Raw genomic sequence first — 24,898 nt, 5'->3', positions numbered from 1 at the left:
TGATACAATCACAACCTTAAATCAGTATCGCTGAGAACAATCCCTTATCCTTACTATGGAGCGTGGTCTTCCACATCCGAACCGACACGTGTCGACGGACCCGGATAGACAGAGGTAAATAAAAACTAAAGAAGGGGAGAGGGAGAGAGAGAGAGAGAGAGAAGCTTCTGGAAAAGACCTCGCATTTCTGGCGCCTTCCTATCCTGTTCCAATGTGCAGGGCCCCACCGCTTTTGCCCTTTTTCTCTTTCCCATCCTCTTTTAAATTTCCCTTTCCTTCTCGAACACACGATTTTCTGTTTCTCTTTTTCCCTCGCCTTATCATTTACTCCACACAGAACCTTCTAGAAACAACAAAACCTAACCCAACCCAACCCAACACAACACATGCGAACTCATCTCTCTCTAGCTCCCTCCCTCCCTCCCTCCCTCGCATGCTCACCGTTTGAGGTCATCCATCATTTCTGAACCTCCTGGTTTTCAACTTTCAACGGCGTCTGATCGAGTTCCAACTTTCAACGCTGCACGTTGAACAGTGGTTTATTCTTCGCTTGTTAGGTTTGGTGAGAAAATAATCAAAATTCCTCTTCATTACCCAACGTACAGGTACAATGATTCAGTCCTCGTTTATTTATATCTCATACTGTGCTAACAGATTATAACAGAAAATAACGTTTTCCAAATAATAAATAATAACAATAATTAATAAAAGAACTGTTATTTCATACTAATTTCCATTCGGAATTTAACTTGATTGAAATGGAAGAGGATTATATTGTGTGAAGTTTACGTTATAATTTTATTGTTTTTTTAACTGATTCAGATTGAGCGTTAGCAATTAGCAGAAGCGAAGAGAGAGTTGCAGGATTGATAGGGTTGGGATCTGAGGTATTGACCCGATGGCTCCGGTTGAGCAGACGAGCGAATCTCCTGCAACAGGAGGAGACTCGCAGAGATCTCTTCCGACGCCGTTTTTGACCAAAACTTACCAACTGGTTGACGATCCTTCGGTCGATGATTTAATCGCGTGGAACAGCGACGGATCGACCTTCATAGTCTGGAGACCAGCGGAATTCGCCAGAGATTTGTTGCCGAAATATTTTAAACACAACAATTTCTCTAGCTTCGTCCGCCAGCTCAACACTTACGTAAGCAATTTTTCTTTTCCTTTTACTTTTTATCTCTTACAATTAGTTGTAAAGAAGAAAAAAAAGAAAAATTCTAATTAGTTTCCATTAATTCAATAGGGATTTAGGAAAGTAGTTCCGGATCGTTGGGAATTTGCAAACGATTGTTTCCGAAGAGGTGAGAAAGGTCTTTTACGAGACATTCAGCGTCGTAAAATATCACCATCTCCTGCAGCTGGCACGGCGGGGACTGTGACGGTCGCTGCGGTTGCACGGTCGATTTCGCCGGCGAACTCCGGCGAGGAACAGGTGATATCAGCTAATTCGTCGCCGGTGGCGGTGCCGACTACGACCGTGATTAGAACTACGAGTTGTACGACGATGCCCGAGCTTCTAGAAGAGAACGAAAAGTTGAGAAAAGAAAACGCTCAACTGAATAACGAGTTGAGTCAGTTGAAAGGATTGTGTAATAACATACTCGCTTTAATGACGAATTACGCGTCCGGTCAGCTGGACAACGTAAGTCTGCCGGAGGGGAAGTCGGTGGAGGTACTGCCGGCGAGGAAGGCCGATGAAGGCGGCGCGAAGGTGGAGGAGGCGGAAGAGTTGGATCTGACTCCGAGGTTGTTTGGTGTGTCGATTGGGGCGAAGCGTGCGAGGAGAGAAGAGGAAGAAGAGCAGAATCAACTGCAGCAACAGCAAGGTGAGAATGAGCCGGGGTCAGATGTTAAATCAGAGCCGTTGGATGCCAATAATGATCATCATCAGGAACCTCCTTGGCTGGAACTGGGTAAATCGTGAGAACTGACGACGATATGGATTAATATGGTTGGCGCACGTGGTGACGGGGCCACGTGATGATATGTGCGGATCCGGTCAAATTGTTTGCTTATTAAAAGGCAAGCGCTTTTTGATCCGAGGAAGGTGGGGAATGTGAAAGGAGTGCGGAGAGCAGCAAAGCGGCTGAAAAATGAGAGAAGGCAAACTCGTGAGACGACGACCAAAAGGTAGAAGCAACTGATTCAAGTTATAGGTTGCTCCAGCACAATGTGGATTGGTAACACTAACTCGGACGAAAAAATCAAGGTTTAAGCTTTGTAAATGAAAGCTCGAACGAGCATCTAGTGTTGTTAGATTTCATAAAATAAATATGTAGTCCTTACTAATTATGATTTGTAGTTTTGTAGATCGGTGGGTTTATGGGGAGTAGTATGGTCATGAATTCAGGCGAAGTATCCGCAAAATTATTTTGTACCATTTGGATTTGATCAGCGTACTGTCTAATTAGTCCGTGAAATAATTTTCATCCATGCAAATATGGAGCTGCTGTTGCAATCTAGGAAATAATTCCGACATCAGAGTCAAATGGTGATGAATATCGATATTTCTTAGCCTTTTTTTTTGGCCTTTTTTGGGGGTTTACACGGCTCCAATTTGCATGTGTAGGGGAATTTTTCCAATTTATCACTTGGGACCCTCAAAAAGGATGGTTCGTTGATGTATTATTGGATGGAGAAGGAAACACTAACTTCATCATCATTTCATAATAGTAACTGCTGATGTGTGTCCGTCTTGCTTGTCGACATTGGTCCTTAACCTCTGTTTGGTAATTGCTTTGTAGAATTCTATGGAGAGACCGTATTACGTGTAATTCGCTGTCGGTCTCTCCGTCACAACGTTGGGCTTGCACTATTTTTGACAGTGTCACTTTGCTGCGATTCGTGCAGCCAAATATGACATAAGGTACAAAAATAAGTAGTTGTAAGCATAGATGAAGTCACTCAAGTCTAAAATTGTTGGTGAGTCATGAGCGGTGAATGAATCTTGATCCGCTGTATATTGATTTCATCCACACTGACCACACCACATGCGCTTAATTTTGGCCCAAACATTATAAGATGGGCCAGACGGATAGTATTTGCATTCGGCTTAGTTTTCCAGTGGCGGTGCCGGCCCTACGTAATTGGTTCAACACATTCTATGCTGCTTCTACAAAATCCCCCCGAAAAAAAATGTTTTAGATATCTTGCGCAACCTCGACGAATTGACTGATTTTCGTTTTTTCCATTTCTGTAGAGTAATTCATTACACTATACTAACTAATAAATTTTCAAACATCATCAAGAATGAAGAATCTGAAATAATCATTTGGGAATTGTAAATAGTTTGAAATACAGAGTGTTTTTTTGACGTATTCGAATAGCGACAGGAAAAACGCAGAACTTGGACAAAGAGGAGAGAAAGGAAACAGCTAATCAATCCATTCCATGCATTGGAATTTGCATGAGTGGGGTGGAGGTGTCGTTCAAATAATTAAGTTAGGCCTGTGAAAATGTCAATGAAAGAGGTTCATTTCGTAAATCACGCTGAGGAAAAATAATCCTGAATCACACATTCAGCTCAGCTGGACACAAGTCCAAATGAAGCCTTTGGGCGCAACTTTCAATTACGAGCCGATTTTTTGGACCTTGTCTTGGACATATCTAATTCATATCATTTAACACAGCTTGGCTGCTGTCTCCTGCCCGCAGTATTTTAATGCCACTCATTATAATGAGCTCACCAAGACTTTCCGGGAAATTTTATACAACCCAGAAGGACAGTTTCCAGGAAGGTTAATTAATTAATTAATTAATTAATTAATTATTAAAGCAAATACAAAATATAATCTCCCCTACCCAGATATATCAGTGGTTAAAGAGTCAAATATGAATATTAAAGATAAAGACACATGAGAGAATTTGCATCTTTATGGATCTCCAATTTGTCAAGTGTATCTCCTTTGTTGGGAGAAACAAGCTTTCCTTCCTTTCCTAGTTCTCACTTTTCAGTATGATATAGTGCAATAATTTTACCAACTATCTCTTGCAGTAGATGGATCACATGCTAATCAATCTTGACGAGTATGTAATGTTGGATCTTCAATTGTACAGTAATTTGGATTTGATTGTTATCATCTGATTTGCATACAGACACTCAGTGATGATTCTAAATTTATATATATGCATCTTCCCTGACACTTTTTCAAGAAGAGAAAGCATTTCCTGCACGTAATGTGGCTACCTACCTGTTCAATTAAATATACTTTCCTTGCATAATTTATTCGGGTAATTTTTAAAAACCTCTCCTGAGATTTGGATTTGTTGCAAGTAGATGGCGAGAATTGATTTATTTGTAAAAAACCTCCTACCGTCAGTTAAGTTTAACATTGACCGTTAGTTGACCGTGCAAAGACAATATTACCCTTAACAATAGTTTATAAACGAAAATAACTAAAAAAAAAATTAAAATTATTAGCTATTTTACACTTTTTAAATTATTGATATTTTTTTAAAGTTCTTATAAAAAATTAAAATTAAAAAAATTAAAAAATCCTCTTTAAATTATTGATATTTCCTTAAAATTCCTACAAAAAAGATAAAATTAAAAATTTAAAAATGAAATAGTTATAATCTTTACCTATGATATTGTAAATTTTTAGAATTGACAAGGATAAAATTGTCAAAAAATAGGGTTTGTGCTTTTTGCACCAATAATTTTGGTTTTTTTATAGTTATTTTCGTTTACAAACTATTGTTGAGGGTAATATTGTCTTTGCACGGTCAACTAACGGTCAATGTTAAACTTAACTGACGGTAGGGGGTTTTTTACAAATAAATCAATTCTCGCCATCTACTTGCAACAAGCCCAAACCTCAGGGGAGGTTTTTAAAAATTACCCTAATTTATTCTAACAGGACGAGGACTAAGGACAATGGAAAACTAAAAAATGAAAAAGTAGTTGTTATGATTCGGCCATTGAAGGCGTGTGGCTGCGGTAACGAAGATGCTTTCTGGAAACTTAATAATAATTTTCCTCCACTTTTATTGTTTCCTCGCAATCCACTCTCGCTTACAAGATCATTAGAGAAGCTGAGAAAGATACCTCGCGACTTCCTTTTGCCTTGCTTTGCTTTTTAATTTGACTCGGTAAAAAAGCCTAATTTTCAGCCAATTGCGGTGATAACAAATCTTGAAAACTTTTGGAAAGCAATTGCATAAAGCGATCAGTGGGGGATGATTAAATAAATAAATAATCATTGAAGAGGAAGGTGACAAAGCAACCGGACAATGACTTCCAATCGCACCGTTTATTGACCAGACTCTGGCTGGCCGCTGGCTATCAGTTGCAAAATCCAAGAAATGTCCCAAAAATATTAATCACGCCCGGCTGGCAAGTGGCGACACGCCATCAATTTTTTTTTTGTTACATTACACAAATATTTACAACAATTATCAAATATTACATTGATATTAGATATATATGATTAAGACTTATATATAATTATATTCAATTTTATAGAATACATGTCTAAATAAATTGATTTTATAGACGAAAAATACCCATATTTCACTTGCATTTCGCAAAGAAGAAGAAAATATAAATGTTTAGCCCCCACAAAAATATTGTGGGGGCTTGAACCGCTGCCCTCCTGCTTGTAAGGGCAGCAGCCCACCACTTCGACCAAGGCTGAAATGGCGACACGCCATCAATTTTCTAATGTGTTGCATTGCATTCTTTTTTTTTTTATCCAATTAATTATTTTCAAATTGATTTAACAATTAGCCACGGTTCAAAACATTAGTACGTATGTTGCTGTATTTGATTGAAATAAACAAAAAGTATTTTTCTAAAATTCTAAATTTAATTTGTAGAGTGTTCTTGAGATTAGAAACCTGGATGGATTAGAGAGCCAATCTTTATCACGTTCCATTCACTGACAAATTATTAATTACTTACACCACACTTCTTACGCAAAATTATAATGTTAATTGTATCCAGATTTATATATAACCATGAGAACGTATTAGAATTTAGAAATGATATGATCTCATTAATTTGATTTATTCAAGTAATACGATACCCTCCCAAATTTGTCTTGATGCAAGTCTTTTTCAGGGCCGCCTGACTTCTCTGCAGGATCCTGCTGTCGTTAAGTCTACCTAATTAGCTAGGTGCATCCTGACATCTAGAAACATTTTACAAAAAACACTTTTATTACATAAATAATATGGGATATAATTCTAATTCTTTATTTAGAAAGATAAATTTACTCCGATCATGAGTGAATATAATCAAAATTATTATATTCTTGATAAATTTTGCTTGTGTAATATATGAATAAAAATACTTTATTTGGCCCATCGATATTTTCATGTATTTACTTTTTTTAAGTCCTATCTTGATAAGATTTAAATTTAAATGACCATTCAATCATTATTATTTAAAAATCACTCGATAAAATACTTAAAATCAGTCGTCTACGTTATTTAGGCTTAGTCAAGCAGTATTAATTAATATAAATTGAGATTCTCTCCTGATTTAATTTTCATATGAGTAAATTATGTTGATATGATTGAAAGTTAATAAATTTAAAAAATAAATAAATTTTAATTATTTATTAATATTAAAATATAGATAACACAAGATCGATAAAAGATGCGGACTACTCCCGATCCAATTAATATGGTTAATCACGGTGCCGTCGCGTCACTCACTGGTAGAAATGTAAAATAATAAATGAATGAGGGTGTGATATTCTGATTAGTTGACTTATATTTTTCTATATGGCAGTCGATTTCGTCCCCAGAAGGAAACTGCAGCGAGTGGCCCATGAAACTCCCAAGAAGCCAATAACAACTCTCTTACACTCTTCCTCGCCACCTTCATTCTTTTTACTGACGCTCCTCTCGATACATATATAAAAGCTAACCAAATCTCTCCTCTTATCCCGCTCGATATACTAGCTGCAAAAACATTTCTTTTATAATCCACTGGACAGGCTATATCTACACAAATATCTCCTTTATAATTTTTGAAATATTCCCAAGCTCCATGGAGATCACAATATTATCAGCTCAAGGCCTCAAGAACACTTCTTTCACTCTCTTTTCAAGTCGTATCAGGCCCTTCGTCACCATCACCACATACCCACCGGCCACCACCAGCGGTGATAAACACTGCCATGTGTACAGAACAAGAGTTGATGATCATGGAGGTGTAAACCCTACGTGGGGTGACAAGTTTTATGTTCCCACAGATTGTAATGCGTTCTTTGCTAATAGATACGCTTGCATCTATTTACAATTATACACCAAAACGCTCATATCGGGTCAGACTCTACTGGGTTGGTGTCAGATTCCAGTCAACGACATTGGGTTCCCTCCGGGCGGGTCTGTCAGGAATCTCAGTTACAGGCTACGGGCTAGAGACGGTTCAAGGGGCCATGGAGTTGTTAACTTGGCCATAAAATTAGAACCTGTAGTCCCGGATACTTCTTTGGACGCGTGTCATGTTATTGGCATACCGTTAATCTGCCAAAATCGGTTAGGTGTTAATTGTGAAGAGGAGTCGAGATTGAGAAATGAAAGAGAAGTAAGCCCAACATATGGCCTAAATCTAACTAACAGATGATTTACTTCTTGCTATCGAGTGTGCTCATGGTATTTTGAGGGGAAATTTTTAAATGTATTTAACAGACAAACGGTTGTGGATAAATTACCAAAGAGTACTTCCACTTCTAAAGTTTGCAATATAATGTACAACCAATCCCCAGTTATTCAGGAATGGATAATAGAGAGACCCTTTTTAGTTTGGCAGTCACAGTCAACATCGTTTTATCCCTCGCTCTTTCTGCGAAAAACATTATAAATAAATGAAAAACCCAAAACACTAGGAAATTTATAAAAATAACCTTAAAATTTTTATAATTTTTAAATTTAACCCACCTAATTTTTTTTAATCATAACTAACCAAACACCCTTTTTTGGACTAAATTACCCTCACTACTTTCATCAAATTTACAAAGGTATGCCTCTTGAGAAATTCCAACACAACTAAATGCTCTCGACCTCAACAACTTAACAAACCTTCATCACTTTCAATATACAACAAATTCTATCAAACAAGCATTGCATAATTGAAGATATAATTATTAATTGGAGAGTTTCTTAAAGTTAGTTTATTCTCTTACACAATATAAACCTTTAATCTATTGATTTTATCAACTAAGTTCGAAATTAAAGTGGATTTTATTGTAAATATTGTTATTTTTCATTCATAAAATAATGTGATTTGTTAAAGTACTTAGTTTGAGTTGAGAAATAAAAATAAATCATTGAAAACACTAAAAAATCGAGCAAAAAACAAAGCTTAAAACAAGTGAGACAGACAGTGAGACATGTGTCTGCCTCACATAAACCCACTGCGTTTGTGTGCGACATGCACATGTCCCACTTGTTCAACATGCCTGTCTCACCAAAATATGTGTGACGGGCAATGGGACAGGTGCATGTTGCATATAAACCTACTATGGATGAGATAGAGTATACGATTTTGGATTTGATTTGTCTCATCGTAAGTTTTGAAACGGTATATTATGCGCCTAAAACTGACACATGTAGCCCAAGTTGCGACTTTTGAAAAATATCTAAAATTTAGTGAGACATATTAATTTAGTGAGATAAACAGTGGGACTGGTGCCTATCTCACGTAAAACCAGTGGGTTTATATACGACATGCAAATGTCCTACTGCCTATCTCACTTGTTCTGGACTTCATTTTTTGCTCAATTTTTTAATGTTTTCAATGATTTATCTTCATTTCTCAACTCAAACTAAGTACTTTAACAAATCACATTATTTTATGAATGAAAAATAACAACATTTGCAATAAAACTCACTTTAATCTCGAACTTAGTTGATAAAATCAATAGATTAAAGGTTTATATTGTGTAAGAGCATAAATTAAGTACTTTAACAAGCTCTTCAATTGATGATTATGTCTTCAATTATGCAATGCTTGTTTGATAGAATTTGTTGATTTATTGAGAGTGATGAAGGTTTGTTAAGTTGTTGAGGGTTGAGAGCATTTAGTTGTGTTGGAATCTCTCAAGTGGCATACCTTTGTAAATTTGATGAAAATGGTGAGGATAATTTAGTCCAAAAATAGGGTATTTGGCTAGTTATGATAGAAAAAAAATAGGTGGGTTAAATTTAAAAATTATAAAAATTTAAAGCTATTTTTATAAATTTCCCAAAACAGCTAACAAAAAGGAGTATATATGTCCATTTATAGAAACGCAATTAGTTTACCCATAGTTGAAGACAAGCCATTCGGATAATGCTCGATTGTCCTCGGAATGGCTCGTGGTGCAGATTTGTGTCACAAAGTTGATTAAGATAGTTTTTGTTTGCTTGTGTACGCAACAAATTGACAACCAGCACACCTCATCAAAGTTGATGTTATCTTAAGCTTGGCGAATCATCACTGAACGAAATTGACCGCAAAGCACTTCCCCCCAGCGTGTCAAATGTAACATGCTCCTCTTGTTAACATAACAAATGTAATGTAATTAATCACATTCAGGATAAGTACACAGTATCGTTGCTGCTGACTACGGAGTCTCAGCGGATTTAAGGGGAACAACATGAAATTTTCGTGGCTAGAACATAATGATTCACTGTTGGAGCTACAAATTTCTATTCATTCGTGTAAACATGAATCTGTACAAATTCAAGGTACAGCTGTTGATCCACTTGCTGTGGCGTTAGTTATGACCTTAATGCGAACTAGAGAAAAAAAAAAAATCTGAAAGCCGAGTCCCAAAGACCATTAGATCATGAGGGATACAGGGGAAGAAAAAAAAGAATTGTCTTCACAAAACACCATCTTGATGTACCATTTACCAGGCTGCACTTTTTAGTTCCGATGTTACCCTTTGAAGTCTCTTCTTCATTATTTTTAAACCACTCTGCCCACTCTTGGTCCAATGAATTGAGTTGCTTCTCTTAAGAAGATCAAATGCAAGGGGAGATCTCAAAGTTGAATTGCTTGATGGAGTGTCATCATACTCTGCACAAAGAAGCGGAAAAAGAGATCAAAATAATATCCTGATGGACCACTTATAAGAAACATGAATCAAAAACCTGATCCACAACTAAAATGGCTTACAGTTTATATGGTCAACTCCCACCCAGAGAGGAAACAAACATGGCCAGGATTGACTATCTTGGCCAAATAGCCATCCTAGCAAAAAAGCAGTTCAACTATTTTTTTGTCCCATGTCACCATGGTTGAAAGACTGATAAAAATTATCTGCCCAAATGCAGGTGAGGAAAGGAACAGATTGCTTACAAGATTTCTTTCATTTAATTCTTTTCTTCTGATAAATCTAATAGCATACCTACCGCTATAAAAATTATCTGCCCAAACGCAGGTGAGGAAAGGAACAGATTGCTTACAAGATTTCTTTCATTTAATTCTTTTCTTCTGATAAATCTAATAGCAAACCTACCGCTATAAAAATTATCTGCCCAAACGCAGGTGAGGAAAGAAACAGATTGCTTACAAGATTTCTTTCATTTAATTATTTTCTTCTGATAAATCTATTAGCAAACCTAGCCCTGGTAAAATAACTTTGACAAGTAAATATGAGAATGCATTAGTTATTCTCAGGAATCATACCATTGGCCACAGTACATTCTCACTATGCCCAAAAAAAAAAAACCCGAAAATTTTGTATTTCATATTTTAGCTAAAGTAGTAATATTGGATCAAAATGTCACCTGAAGATATGGGAAGATGATATTGTTGTTTCAAAAACTTGGAGGACTGTCTATCTTTCTTGTGGCATAAGACTCGAACCAAAGTGTTGGCATCTTCCACATGCATGGGACCGTGGTTTTGTGGATCTAAGTCCAGTGAAATATTTTCACTTGCACTCATCAGCATCCTAATTAGAGTTTCACTCTGCCAAAAGAGATATCATCAAACTACTGTTTTAGCCCTTCATTTACAGCAATACAATGTTTCATTATCAGTTACCAAACCTGCAGAGTAAACAAGCCAAGTATTTCTTCAGCATATTTTGCTTCTCGCTCGACTAATGAACGGGGTAGACCTTCTCCACCAGCTATAAAGAATTCCTAAAAAGCAGGCAGCATAGAGCTATCAGTGAGAAAAACACTGTATGATCTAATGACAACAAAAAGCGAAGTACATAAATTTCAAGAAAGATGTTTCCATGCTTTATCACTGTTTCAAACAATATGATGAAAAACTCCACTTACAAGTTTAGGAATGGCATCTAATCATTGCCACCTTATAAATACAGTAATTTGCCAAAATCAAAATTAACTTAAATAATGTATGAGACTTCATGCATGGAAAACCAATAAATGATGTTCATGCAAGCAAGTATATGATACAAAAAGAAATAAGTACAACATCTACCCTTCAGAAGGGGGAAGTTTGATACTCATAAGAAAACACCATGCTGAGATTCCGTAGTTCCTTTTATGTTTGTCTTTCAATATACCTTCAATGTATTAAGGTCATCTTCCATCATGGTGATGTCTGAATTAGAAAAAGCACGAGAAGGACCACCATCCAACAATACCCAAACATAGCCTTCCTGCATAATGGAAGTATATACAATGTAAGCCACTGAAGAAAGGGTTTCAGCAGATTACATAATGGGAAAGAGAACCCACCAATGATGCTCTACAAATACTCAGAACCACAAAATCCCTTAAAGAGTCATCAATCAAACTACAGATATGGTCAAGGACCTGCAATCACTTCCTCGAAATTAGAGAATATATCCTGACAGAGAAAAGCAAACTGAATTGTCTTTTTAAGTTCCTTTCAAAAAAAGAAAAGTGTCTTTTTAAGTACTTACAGTATCAATATGCGTAAGAAAACTCTCCAAACGAGCACTTTCCACGCTACCACGATATAAACAACAGAGAAATGAGTCCCTCAGATCCCAAAACACAACTCTTGCTCCTAGGAATTATAATTGAATGAAATTCAGGTTATTACTGTCTGTGCTAAATGCAAAGTTGAAGGAATGGTGTAAACTTAGAGAAACATAATATGATGCTACAAGACTATTACGTTCTTAATTGGGTAACTGATCCAGTCCTGAAAAGATAAAATAGTAAAAAAGTGAACATTGATATCTAAAAGTTTATTTTCTTGAAAAATAACAATGTTGATTTGTATTCATGATACTTGACAAGTGGGTGACCTATACCAGCTGCTTTTCCACCCCATGAAGAGAGCATAAAAAATTAATAAGAAGCCATGAAACTACATGTGGAAGACTAGTAGCAAGATGATTACGGACACGAAGAACCTTGAATACTAATGTTATCACAAAACTATAAACTAAACATGGTGTTGTTAAGGCAAGCCTAATGGTGGTGACAAAGAATAATTCATAGGTAGAGATTGTGAATGCAGACAAAGTTTATTTGCTCACCTATGAAATCGCATATTTTTCTGATAGCACCAGTTGCAGTATCCCTAATGATGTTTAAGGTGGTGATGAACAGTTCATCCACTGCTTCACTGCTTGTCAGAAAATTCCTCTCCAAAGATTCTTCAGTCTCCCCTTCAGCTGATTGAAAAATAAAATGACTACCAAGACTATAACAGAATCAGGTACTTTGGTGGTTAATAGATTCCATCAAGCAAAGTAGGTGGAAAAAAGGTTATTGATCTCATAAGAGAGGATAAAGCAAAGGAAAAACACAATGCACGTCAATAGTTTCAACTAACCTTCCTCAAAATCTACAGAAGCAGTAGCATAAATATTAATTCAAAAATAAGCAAGGTGATTATCGTCTCCAAACCAGTACAAATTCAAAGTTTATAGCTCTTTATTCCACTCAAAAGAAAAGCTTTTTGTTTTTCTAGCACTTCTCACAACACTCTTATTAATCCTATATTTAAAAATCTTGAGTCTCCTTCACATGCTGATCTAATACATACATATACAGAGTTGTGATGGGGGACCACTGCAACCATGCACAAGCAATTGCACAAACCAATCCTGACCAGTCCGATTATTGGTTGGTACATCTAGCACTTATGGTCTGATTAAGATATTGCTAACAGAAATTACCATGCATAAACTACCCAATGATACTTCAGAGTGTATAACAAGCAGAGGAAAAGTGAAGGAGATTTCCACTGGGACATCATAGTACCAGTTTTAGCCAATCCTTCTCCTCTGTCCTCAGGAGATTCAAATATCATATACCATTGCACCATTTTAGCTCATCCCGTAAAGGAAAGCTCATCCTCCAAACCATAGTTTGTGTCAACTCCCTCAATCCAACAACATTATCTAGACAAATTTCTAGCAACTTAACTAGAAAAAGCCATTAGGAAATTTGAAATGGAGGTTTCTTTTCAAGAATTACATCAAAGAGTCTTACCCCATGCTTGATCAACAGCTGGTCCGACAAGTGCCCAAGATTTTCTAATGCCTTCTTCTAGAACACTAACTTGTTTCTGAATGTACTGCAGAGTGAAAAAAAAGTTACCCCAAAAAAAAAAAAAAATTCTAGTCATGGAGTTAAAAAAAAATTCCAGCCATGGAATTTAAAATCAATTTTGTAAATTTGAGATCAAAAGGTTAGATGAGAGAAACCATAAATTTTTCATATCTTGCAACCACCAATTTCAAGGTTTTTCTTAAAAACAAAAAAAAAAAATTCAGAAATACAAACTTGCTGTACAATGAATGGATTATGGTTCCAGGAACAAATGAACAAGCACAAAGATATCTCTGCAGATATGGCAACAACTTTGGCTGTTTAGCACTGAACTATCGGCATTTGTGGCCCTGGATTTTGAATCTTGGATGGAAATGGGATAAGGTTTCTTTACCAACTCACATTCACTTTAGCTGGGCGAGGTTGTGACATCTACGACTGGAAGAAGAAAGGCTCAACCAATAATTTTTAAATAACGTTCCATAGTAAAACCTGTTCATGACATTCATAAAGATATGTACTTGCTTGGAGTATCAAATTACATTAGGGTATAACATTTATGTTAGAAAAGCTTTCTGGACTACATGGACTATGCTAGATGAAAAATTGCAGTTTAATTAACCAACAGTTATAGGATTATTATTCAGTCAATTCAGAGTAACCTTACACAACTGAACCAAAAATTATCTTAACTAGCCAACCCAAGCCTAAACCAAGTCAGGAGAAAAACAAAAATTAAAAAAAGAAGTGAAAAGCAAAAGCAAAATAGAGAAAGGGGCCATAAGGGCTGGACTAAGTAGCCTAGCATTTAATCTCCTGTAGAGTTGGCTTAGGTACAAACGTCAAGGGTTTAAACCTCTCATTGAGCCTAAGTTGGCCTCTACCTTAACCTAGCCTGCTACAGTCATGTAATCCTGATATTTGAGCAGAAAAGTTGAACTCAGCACAGTTCCAGGGTTTAAAACCTTACACCAAGTTTGACCTCTACCCTTACTTAGACTAGCCTGCCCATGTCAGAATTCTGCAATTCAATTGATAATATACTTCAACAAGAGACTAAATCACACCCCAAAGCATGGATAAGGTAATCACTAATCGTATGTCAAGGATTTGAATATTTTTGTTTGAAAGGGGACTAAATCAAAAAAATACAAATAAAAATAAAAAATTGGTCAAAAATATAAAAGAATTCAGATGAGCTTATTGGAGAGCAAGAATTGTTGCCTCCAAAGAGTGGATTTTTGATCCTTTAGAATCACTTTTAGCTTGTAGAGTTTATCATTTGATCTGTGGGTTATTAGGCTCACTGCCACGAACCAACAATAGTTGGTCTGGCAATATCATCAACTAAACTTTAACTAACAACCACATCCAATCATATGAAACCATCTGTAGGAAGAGAAAATTTGAGCCCATGTCTGAACATTCTTTTTACTCTTTTCCAGTCAAGTCCTTATTGGCGTTACTCATATCGTACTCATACGCATTCCCTATATAATCAACAACAATTATATGATTGAATAACATCAATAACTAGACAGACATACTTACTTGAAGAGTGTTCGACCTGATACAGAGTTTTGGAATAGTCAATTCATTCAACTTCTCACTCACACTTTTGTCTAAAACTGTAAACTCAAGCAGCTTTTTCTTAAGCATTGGAAGAACTGTCTCCTCATACCGAGTCAAAGGAGGTGCTGATGGATAGAGATGCTTTTGCTCAACTGCAATCATAGAATGCATTATGATCAATTAGACAAATTATAAAAGTTATTGAACTGTCCCCTAATACCGAGTTAAAGGAGGTGCTAATGGATAGAGATGATTTTGCTCAACGGCAATCATAGGATGCATTATCATCAATTAGACAAATTATAATATTGAAAGACTTACCATTAAGTCTCTTAATCAACTGCACTGCAAAGCAAAATTAAGATGAAAACAAACAAACAATTATTAAAATGACAGAGACACCCAGATTTCACCTACGGTGAGGAATATTGCGTGAAAATCTGCTTTCCATACTATATCCATATCTGATAAGAGAGCAAATTCCTAGGTAAAGAATGCTAAGAAAGCCTTTTCTGTGTTGCCATTATTCTATTGCTTGTTTAATCTCTTAAATTTGGTAAACTAATATTACAATCCATCATTCTCAGTTTGTCCTGATCTTACAATCTGTCAATTCTTGACTTCTCTTTGTTTGGAGTCAGTGCTCATGTGCTCCCCTCTAGTAAAGTTGGTGCTACATAACTAACCTCATACATGCCACCCAAGCTCAATACTTCAATGGTAAGCAGAAAATCAGCAGAGTCTATTCCAATGCATTTCATGATCATATAAACCTGGAAACTTCTCTCCCATGATTCTTCTACCAGCCAAAAGAATGTTATATTTGGCAAGTTACAGCTGCATGAACTCCATACTTAATCATGTGAAAATATGGACATTCAGCTTTTAAACGGCACACAACTCTCGAATAGTCATCGTAAATGATATTCAGTTTGTTACGGGAAGGCTTGGGGTAGCTACCGGAAACAATTTCTGGAAACCATATGAGCCTTTCATCAGCTACCAATCCCAAGAGACCAAGTCCAATGGCAGCAAAACCTCTTCTGAGTTCTATTCAACCGTACACTAATTTTGTTTCAAGCAAAACTTTAAACTGAAATCACAATTAGCAATGTTTCTAGCCATAAATATGCTAGTAGATAATGAGTACAATACCTAACTGGTTGAGCAACCTCTGCAAATAGGCATCCAAGCTATGGAAAATAATTGATAGAAGCGCTTGTAAATGTATTATATCCAAAGGGAGATTCATGCCAAAGAATTGATCCACAGTCTGCAGGACAAATTGAATACAAAGAAACACAATGAGATAAGAATACAGCTACAGTAAATAATTAGAAAATTCAATGAGTAATTTTAGTAACATTGTAGAAGCAAGAAGTGCATCAATAAACTACAATTGTGATGCAAATACTATTCCTATATTATCATATTGTTTACAGTTACAATAATTAGAAAAAACACAGAGATTGTGATCCTGAAGAGAGAAATTCCCAGTGCAGAAGGAAAGACAATTGTAGCGAGCAACTTCTTTGCAAGCCTCTATTTGAATCATCTTGTGTTCTGAAGTGATGGAAGTCATCTTGCAGATATTTTGAAAATAATTGTTGCCAAGTAACTGTATTAGAATTAAGGAATACGTACCTCCTCTATTATCCTAAAAACTTCAATTATTGATGCTCCCTGTCTTTGCTGAAATGATAAAGGCTCCCAATCCTACACATCCATAAGCATTCAACTTTAATATTCAAAATTTCAATAATAGATAATACTGATAATATTATGATATCCAACCCATTCCTAAAGTTTTCAGTCTTCAGCCATTATAGCACATTTGGTGAAAGATGAAAAGGATTTTTCTCAATCCTTCTCTTGTAACTTGTTCTATTTAGAGCTGGTATTATGTTTTCTCAGCCACTTCAATGTGAATTCAAATGACAAGTTTTTGCTTAAGTGACACATATCTTCCGATATGTTTATCTCATGTATATGCTGTTGAAACCATAAAACAATAGAATACTGCTAGTTAGAGTAATCTTTAGTTTAGTTGATAGTTCTAGACAAGGAAGTTGCACAAATAACGAAGAAAAATCCAGTTTATTTAATATCAACAAAACATTAAGGAAGACAGATGGTTGAAGCCTAAATAGAAAGAAATGGGAAAAGTAGCGCTTGCAATCTGTATTTCTAGCCAATGTAGAATGAAACCAACCTCAAGATCAAAGGCACGTCCGGTCCACTCCAAAATATGAGCATGCTGAGCAATTAACCAATCAAGAATGATTGGTCTGCAAACTTCTCCAATCTGCCCAAAAAGGAACATTCTTACCCACCAAGTTTTGTTAAAACAAACGAAGCATCATATGCAATAGTCAACATTTAACACAATCATTTCCCCCAAGAAATAAAAAAATAAAAATTTACACCCAAAAACAAGTGCATGTGGGAACATTTGACAACCAACATACAGTAACCATGCTATATGTGACAAAGGACTTGGGCCATAAAAAATACAGGACAAATATTATGTCCGATGATATCAGATACAGATTAGACACTTAGCTTTCCAGACAGGAGAATGCTTGACACAACAGTGCACCAAGAATAAATAAGATCCATAAGAATGACAGATGTGCTCTGAGAAGCAGCACCCATTTCAATGATCAATGCCATTTTTTAAGAAAGATCAACAATGCAAAATGCACCATGACTTGCGTCCAACGTTAGTAAATCCTGGGCTTTGGCCTAATTCCCATGAAACAATGATCAGTTCTCATCAACTTATCATGATCTTATTGACAACGCATACAAAGCAAACCGCAGCAAAACAAATATTAAATACCATTTGACTAACAATAAGCAATAGCAATTGGAATTAATCACCAAAGGATTAAAGTATGGGAAACAGCCAAGAGTCACATGAAATGAATAATAAGATATAAAAACCAAGCAAGTCCTATAGACTTATATAGTACATCATCACAAAATGCAACACAAGTAACACTAGTCCCTTATGACATTAAAAAGTCAAAATAGATGTAACCTGATAGTGTTCTAATTGATTCATATGGTGGTGGGACCCTTTTTTTTCACAAGCAGAAGTATATATCTGAGTCAGGTACTGATCCAACTTATTGGCAGCTGAAAGCACCAATCTAGCATCTTCAGACAGAGATGTCACTCCCTGGAGGAATGGCTTCTATATATTTGAGAAAAAACATACAGTTACAGATATTAATACAAGATAGAGGAGTAAATAAATATACCAACAGTGGATAGACTTGAAATAAATCGAATTAAGGAGTTTAAGAAACGAACCAGTATTTCCCTATAAAAATGGTGCAACATTATGGCTGAGATCGTCAATGCTTCAGAGCACCAATGACAAATTACCGGCCAAAACACAGTGAGCTCCCTCTCAGCAATCGATCTTAGTTCATTTGCAAGCAGAGCCAATGGATGACTCCTTTGTACTTTTGATTCAAGATCTATGGTACTTGCGACCTAAGAATAAACCAATTAACCTCATATAAAGTATGAAAAGGGCTACAAAAAATGTGAAATTGGGTCCAAATACTGCATAAATCAATAGTATTTCTACTTAAACAATAAATGATATCTAATTCACTAAAATTATCAACGAAACAAGCAAATATTATATACAAGGTCAAAAAACAAAAGTGGCTCACCTGCCTACATGCAGTTTCAATGGACTTCTCGACATAACCTTTAACTTTTCTTGCAGCATTATCATTTGACGTATGCAATTTGGTTAACTGCATGCACAAAAACATTATACAATAAGATGACAATTAATAGTGGAAGCACTGTCATCTCCACATACTAAACTAGTATGTAAAATAAGGCGCACCATCAAAACAAGAAACTAACAACTTGAACACCAAAAATAAATAATGTCCCTCATGAACCATTGGAATCAAATTTCAGCGCAACTTTCATTCGCCAACAATTCGTACAATTTTGTTTCCCAAAATCAATAAATTTTTTTTTTCAAACACACAAAGAGATTTATTCATGACTGCTGAAAAGAAGCAAGTAATAGCAAGAACGGGGGGAAAAGGAAAAACAATCCTTGAATCAAGGTAAGATTTCTATTATTCTAGAAACAGCAATTAGAATGAACAAACTATCTTGGTCAAGATAATATTGAAACTTTTGCCAAGGATTCCACATTATAACCACATGCAGCAAAGGAACTTAAGACATATCAGCCATGGACCAGATTAACTCATTTAAATTACAATATGTTCATAGAGATAATATACTGCAGCAGACCTAACCTTAATTTCAGCACAATCACCAGGAGTGAATACTCCAACTGTTGATGCCAAGGCCATCACCCTTTTGAAGTTAGAAGGTTCCTGGAAGAATATAATCATTATCAAAAAGAAAACCACCAGGAATTGATGCATAAATATTGTTGAAGCTAACATAGGCAATACTAGATTTCATGAGCTGTAGCCTAGCAACTATAGTTTGACTATGAGTCGTGATTCCTTTCTTATTTTTGTTCTAGTCCTATATATCCTCTACTTTTCTATGTACTAGAAAGACAATTTCAGTCACTCACTTTGTCTCTTGTTTCTTCTTTTCTAGTGCAAGCCAACAAAAATAAATCATATGTTCAAAGGGGATAAGACGATCACACAAAAAAAATACAAACTATCAAAGAGCCCAAATGGGAAAACGGGGAATAAAATACAAGGTATTAAGAATTTCCTACAACAGGAAAAACTTTAAGTTAAAACATTAAATACAATAACTAATCTAAAACTTTATGCCTTTATCGAATTAAAATGAAATTAAGCAGTGGTGATGAAATGACAAAAATGGATTGGCAAAATTTAGCAAATAGGATATTGCTTATATTGATGTAATTAAAAAAAAAAAGGATATTGCTTATATTGGAAAAATAAAAGAGAATACAATAGAACAACTGATTGGCAGCAATTAACCTGACTAAAATGTCGGTGGTAGTCTTGCAGTTTACTGTCGCACCAAATACTTATTGAGACAAAAATAGCCTGCAACAGGCTTAAATTGTCTTTTCTGTCATTTAATTTTCTTGAACAAATAATATTATTAATATATTGCACTTCCTTCCCGTCATCTTCCTCTGTTGGTGAAACTTTTTGCAACTCAAGAACTGCATATTCCAGTAGCATCCCCTCCCCTGTCCCAACAAACTTCAACAAGCACAACTTTCTTAATCCAATGACTAAAAACCACATTAAGTCGTACCTGTTCTAAGCAAGTAATACATCCATCAAAGTAACTTTAACATAATGCATTATTCAATTTCAACATTTCCTAAAATTTTGTGGGCATTTCACTGATCTTATCTGAACACACCACCACTCAATTAACACTGTATATAAACTATCTTGACTACATGAATAGAATAAAGATAAGTGATTAGTTCCATATGTTCAAAGTTGGACAAATATAGTTACATAATACAAACTGTCATATGAATTTAACAATTATGGTAAATAAAATATACCTGCTGGAAAAGGACCCATGCAAATATTCCATAATGCATTTTCTGAGTGATGCCTAAAGTTGGCCAGGTCAATTTGATAAGTGACATGATAGCATCGGCTTCCTAATACAAGTCCGAAGCAAAAAATTTGAGCATCATTCAAAATAAAACTACATGCAAAATATCACAGCAACTGCTAAATTCAAGAACAAGATATGAAAGCTTCAACCTCTATGAGCTGACATTCATCAAGAACATCGAACATGCCAAAAAGTAATTTCTCATAAAGTCTAATGTTCAAATGATAGGCAGCAGTCCAATAGTACGTTTCACTTTGGATACCAAATTGTCCAGGTAGAGATGACAACTTTAATGCCACTTGTCTAATTGATGATAGAACCTCAACACGTCCTGAGGCAGACATTTTAAAGTCCCATTCCTACAAAATTGATATGCAAGTAGTAAAAATCAGAATAAAATATTAGGTTGCCAATTAAATAAAATAACCACAAAGAGGCCTACCGTTGTATCTCTTATCTTTTCAAGACAACTTCTAACATTTAGATGTTCTGTTGTTGTGAAATTAGTAGAACAAGACAGAAGTTCTTCTAATATATTTGCCTACAATTGCAACAGCAATCTGTAAGGTTGGTACTTTAACAAATAACTAATCTATTTGAAATTGACAAAACCTAAAGGAAAGCTCACCTGTCTATTTTTCCATTGAATATAAGCCTTTTCATTAAGAAAATCAGACTTGAAAATGCCAATCAGAAGCCCCAATGAAATTTGAGGAAGATCAACTTGTCCACGTGTTTTGGTTGCAGCCAATTGAATCAAATTTCTCCTAATGCATGCATCCAATGCTTCTGAAATCTAGTAAGAGGGCAATTTGTACAACTGATATCAAGATGAGGTAAAGCAGAGCTCAACCAATTGTGTTGTACATAGCAAATTACAAATGCTAATAATTTCCAAACAAGAAAATTTCTAAAGAAGAAATAAAACAATCACACCCCCCCCCCCCCAAAAAAAAGGAAGGGTGTGGTGTGGAAGAAATAAAAAAACCCTTCATCTCTTCTCAAACAAAATGATTATTATTGTCTTATAGAATGACCAAAGCCAGCTCAACATCAAAATTAGCTGAAAAGTGATATTCAGAACTCAACAGAAATACTAATTTTATCGACCTAACAACAGAGTAGAGCAAATCCCTCGAGTCAGCTAGGTGATTCCCATCCTCTCATGTAACAAATCATACTTACGAAAGTATTCTTTCACCCTTATTGTTTTATTTTTCAAAGGCAAGTGTTCTCGCTGTCATTTACAAATTTAACCATCAATAACTAGGGTATATATTCTTCTTCAGTAGATGATGCCTAGGGTTCACACCCAAAAATAAATAAAAATAAAAAATAAAATAAAATCATCATGTCAAATTCTCCGCCTCAAGTGGAGAAATTTGTTTGTCATTAAATAAACACTCATTATAAATGAGGCCTGTATGATATCCATACCAAATGTCTTTCAGACTTGAAAACCCATAGAGTGATGTACTTAGAAAAGGTTTTATTGCATTTTATTGGAATTATGATGCTATAATAATAATAATGATGCTCAATAACAAAAGTTCAACATGGAGCATATCAGAGTAACAGCTCAGACTAAGAAATGAAAGGATCTATAGCTTGCCTGCATCTGGCCACGGACAATGTCAATGAGCTTGGAATGGTTTCCTGAAGAATGGGTCTGTAAGTGTATCTTTTCCTTTTTACTCTTCAATCCAGTCAAAAATTTAGGACTCTTTTCTCTTTTTTTGTCCTCAGCTGAATAATCTCCAATCCTGATAATGGGAAGAGTGGAAGTAAACAAAATTAGAAGCAAGAAAGAGAAATTGATCCAAGAGATGCACATCAATCAGAAGTATAAAACAAGCAAACCCAGGCTGGCTTCAAGCATGCACACAAATATATAATACAAAAGCACTCATGCACAGATAGATAAATATGTGAGAAAGATAAAAATTACCCAGAAAATAACAGCGATGCAAGAAATAATTCGTAAGCTGTTTCCCGTAAATCATCATCCGACAATCCTTCAGAAATCCTGAAATTATGTATCAGTTTACTTAAAAGATGAAAAATGAACTAAAGATTTAGGCATCCATATAATATATAGGGGCTAACAAAAAATAAAACATAGGCATAAACTTTTCCCCAAATCTTGTCACACCTTATTGCTTCATACTTTTAACGTCCTAAAGAAATGTACGTAAACCAATCAATACCTGTCTTTAGGCTAGGTAATCCTAATGGAGGAATTCCAGAATCTCCTGCAGGCCTCATAGGTGAGGTTGGAGATGCTTTGTATTTAAGGCCATAGTCATTCCTGGATGTTGATAAATTTTCAGCATTTGCAGGATCCCGAAAGCTAGATGAGCATGGTGCATGGTTTGCAGTTTGTTTCACATAAATTGGAGGAGGCACACGTCGAGGAGGAGAGCCAGACAAATCTGGATCAGAAGAAAGAAAATAGGAATCCCCAATTTGAGAATGAACCTGCATTTAATGTAAACAAAAATAAGCACAAATATATATATATATATTAAAAAACATAACAACCCAGACATAAACAAAATCTTAAGAAAACTTTCTTCAATGATTCACAAAATGACTCATTTCAGTAGTTCTATTTTTACTCGATTCTACCAAACTTTATCAGGATTGCATTTTGAAACCATATTATTGATCAGTACTTACATTCCGAACCCAACAGTACACTTCAAACCTTGATAACAATAATTTTACATTATGAAATTGATTTGAAATGGAGGAAAAAATAATAATAAATCTTATATCATAACTTCCAGTTTAGTTCATCTATCTTCCATGGCCGAACGAGAAGTAAACCTATCTATCTTCTGCTGCGTAAAAACAATAAATGCAAAACTACAGCCTTATTCACACACAAAACAAGATGGAAGATAGCACACTCAAGACCTTGCATGTGACAAAAGATTTCACTTACCATTGTCGGATAAGTAGATTCGTCTAAGTACTTCTTACTCGCTTCAGAAACATCAACCACTCCACCTGCTAACAAGAATACATTTGTTCAGCGGAAAAAGAAAATTGTAGATAGACAGTAGAAAAAATCTGAACTCTGTTTGGCTTCTAGAAAACCTTGACAAAATAAAGATTGAAAAAAAGAATAAGAAGAAAAGAAAAGGCTTTCATTTCCCTCTCCAAGTTGTAAGTAATGTCGTTTTTAATTTCTTCCTATATCTTATTGGCAGCCAAGCCAAAGAAAGCACAAATATCTTTAACTTCATATTTTCTCCACTTCTGTTTGTTTCTGACGTTTGCTTAAAAAATTTCATACAGCGTTACCTGATTTCACGCAGTGGATGATATAATCGGCGCTGAGAGAGTCGAAATCAGCGTTGGGGAGAGAAGTAGTGGGACCAGACGGAGTACGAAGCTCTTTGATCAAGCCTGACGATAGTAGAAACTCTATAAGCTGCCGACGATCTCTACGGTACCGTTCTAACAGAGAAACATGCTGCTGATCCATCGTCTATGTCTATGTGAGCTGCTTCCCCACGCACTCAACGTATGAACGGGAAACAGCGAGTCGTCATGCTCCTACGGTAGAATAAATTTAAAACTGTCCGTTTCGAGGAGCGCGAAAAGCCGGACCCAAAGCGACAAGTTGATAGCTCTCACGCTTTGAGAGATGCTTTTTCGTCACTTTTGCCTCCTCTTTTCTTTCTTTTGATTTTTATTTTGTCCCCATCGTCGCCATGAATATGATGATGGCTTCTTTTTTGCCTTTTCATCTCCCGAGTGACAACTTCGACAATGTTTTACTACACTACAGTATTGATTTAAAAATAAAATATTTTATTATATAATTTTTAAAATTTTAAATTTCTTTATTTTTCAAGTTTTATATTATTGCATCTTTTAAGTTGTAGTTTCTGTCGAAAAAATAAATAAATAAAACACCTCGCCGTTGCTAAATAGCAATAATGGACTTACCCTCAGTTTCATGATATATATATATATAAGTTGAATATATTCAAAAGGCTTATGATTATTTGGAAGAAAAACATTTGAGGTATTTTAAACATGGCTACCGAATGGTACCAAATGATCCCTTTTAAGAAACCTTAGTATTGTTTTATTCAGCAGCTGTATTAGACAAAAATATGCTACGTTTCATTGCTTAATTAACCATATAGAATATCCATTAGTCAAATCAAGACTTAGTTAACAACGAAGAATATCCATTACTCAAATCAAGACGACTTGACAAAGAGTATAAGACAATGAAATGCAATTTCTTGAACATACAACATCCAAGAATAGA

The 24,898-nt window shown here is 35.5% G+C and overlaps 2 protein-coding genes across 9 annotated transcripts; one reads left to right on the top strand and one right to left on the bottom strand.

Moving 5' to 3' along the window:
- Positions 1 to 294: 294 nt before the first annotated feature.
- On the top strand, positions 295 to 2,391 carry LOC102619398 (heat stress transcription factor B-2b). Of its 2 annotated transcripts, none has more exons than XM_006477362.4 (3): positions 295 to 605; positions 823 to 1,147; positions 1,247 to 2,391. In XM_006477362.4, exons 2-3 carry the CDS (start codon positions 899 to 901, stop codon positions 1,925 to 1,927), a joined length of 930 nt encoding a protein of 309 aa, XP_006477425.2. In that variant the 5' UTR covers positions 295 to 605; positions 823 to 898; the 3' UTR covers positions 1,928 to 2,391. The 2 variants fall into 2 exon arrangements, with proteins under 2 accessions (XP_006477425.2, XP_006477426.2); XM_006477363.4 differs by having other exon boundaries at positions 300 to 599.
- A 7,231-nt stretch (positions 2,392 to 9,622) lies between these two features.
- On the bottom strand, positions 9,623 to 24,400 carry LOC102618709 (protein unc-13 homolog). Of its 7 annotated transcripts, XM_006477360.4 has the most exons (26): positions 23,917 to 24,394; positions 23,555 to 23,619; positions 22,815 to 23,085; positions 22,556 to 22,622; positions 22,220 to 22,370; positions 21,236 to 21,403; positions 21,050 to 21,148; positions 20,757 to 20,966; positions 20,549 to 20,650; positions 20,001 to 20,231; positions 19,326 to 19,406; positions 18,714 to 18,800; positions 18,343 to 18,528; positions 18,068 to 18,223; positions 17,237 to 17,329; positions 16,669 to 16,740; positions 16,180 to 16,297; positions 15,004 to 15,176; positions 13,393 to 13,477; positions 12,432 to 12,569; positions 11,847 to 11,953; positions 11,659 to 11,736; positions 11,484 to 11,579; positions 10,996 to 11,091; positions 10,732 to 10,915; positions 9,623 to 10,018 (listed from the first exon to the last, which is right to left on the bottom strand). In XM_006477360.4, exons 1-26 carry the CDS (start codon positions 24,098 to 24,100, stop codon positions 9,849 to 9,851), a joined length of 3,468 nt encoding a protein of 1,155 aa, XP_006477423.2. In that variant the 5' UTR covers positions 24,101 to 24,394; the 3' UTR covers positions 9,623 to 9,848. The 7 variants fall into 7 exon arrangements, 1 of the variants encoding a protein (XP_006477423.2); XR_008052831.1 differs by lacking the exon at positions 9,623 to 10,018 and having other exon boundaries at positions 10,899 to 10,915; positions 11,399 to 11,579; positions 23,917 to 24,399; XR_003065172.2 differs by lacking the exons at positions 9,623 to 10,018; positions 10,732 to 10,915; positions 10,996 to 11,091 and having other exon boundaries at positions 11,659 to 11,745; positions 11,847 to 11,892; positions 23,917 to 24,400.
- Positions 24,401 to 24,898: the final 498 nt, after the last annotated feature.

Source organism: Citrus sinensis, chromosome 3, assembly GCF_022201045.2.
Source record: "Citrus sinensis cultivar Valencia sweet orange chromosome 3, DVS_A1.0, whole genome shotgun sequence".
In the NCBI taxonomy this organism is placed as follows: Eukaryota; Viridiplantae; Streptophyta; class Magnoliopsida; order Sapindales; family Rutaceae; genus Citrus; species Citrus sinensis.
This window is presented reverse-complemented; position numbering and strand designations above follow the sequence as displayed.

What these genes read in the sequence shown, in the direction of transcription:
- LOC102619398 (XM_006477362.4), top strand. Translation starts at nt 899, where the DNA reads ATGGCTCCGGTTGAGCAGACGAGCGAATCTCCTGCAACAGGAGGAGAC. An exon ending in TCCGCCAGCTCAACACTTAC is followed by an intron (nt 1,148 to 1,246) that starts GTAAGCAATTTT and finishes TTAATTCAATAG; the next exon opens with GGATTTAGGAAAGTAGTTCC.
- LOC102618709 (XM_006477360.4), bottom strand. Translation starts at nt 24,100, where the DNA reads ATGGATCAGCAGCATGTTTCTCTGTTAGAACGGTACCGTAGAGATCGT. An exon ending in ATGAATGTCAGCTCATAGAG is followed by an intron (nt 20,651 to 20,756) that starts GTTGAAGCTTTC and finishes GACTTGTATTAG; the next exon opens with GAAGCCGATGCTATCATGTC. An exon ending in TTTTTAGGATAATAGAGGAG is followed by an intron (nt 16,298 to 16,668) that starts GTACGTATTCCT and finishes TTTGTCCTGCAG; the next exon opens with ACTGTGGATCAATTCTTTGG.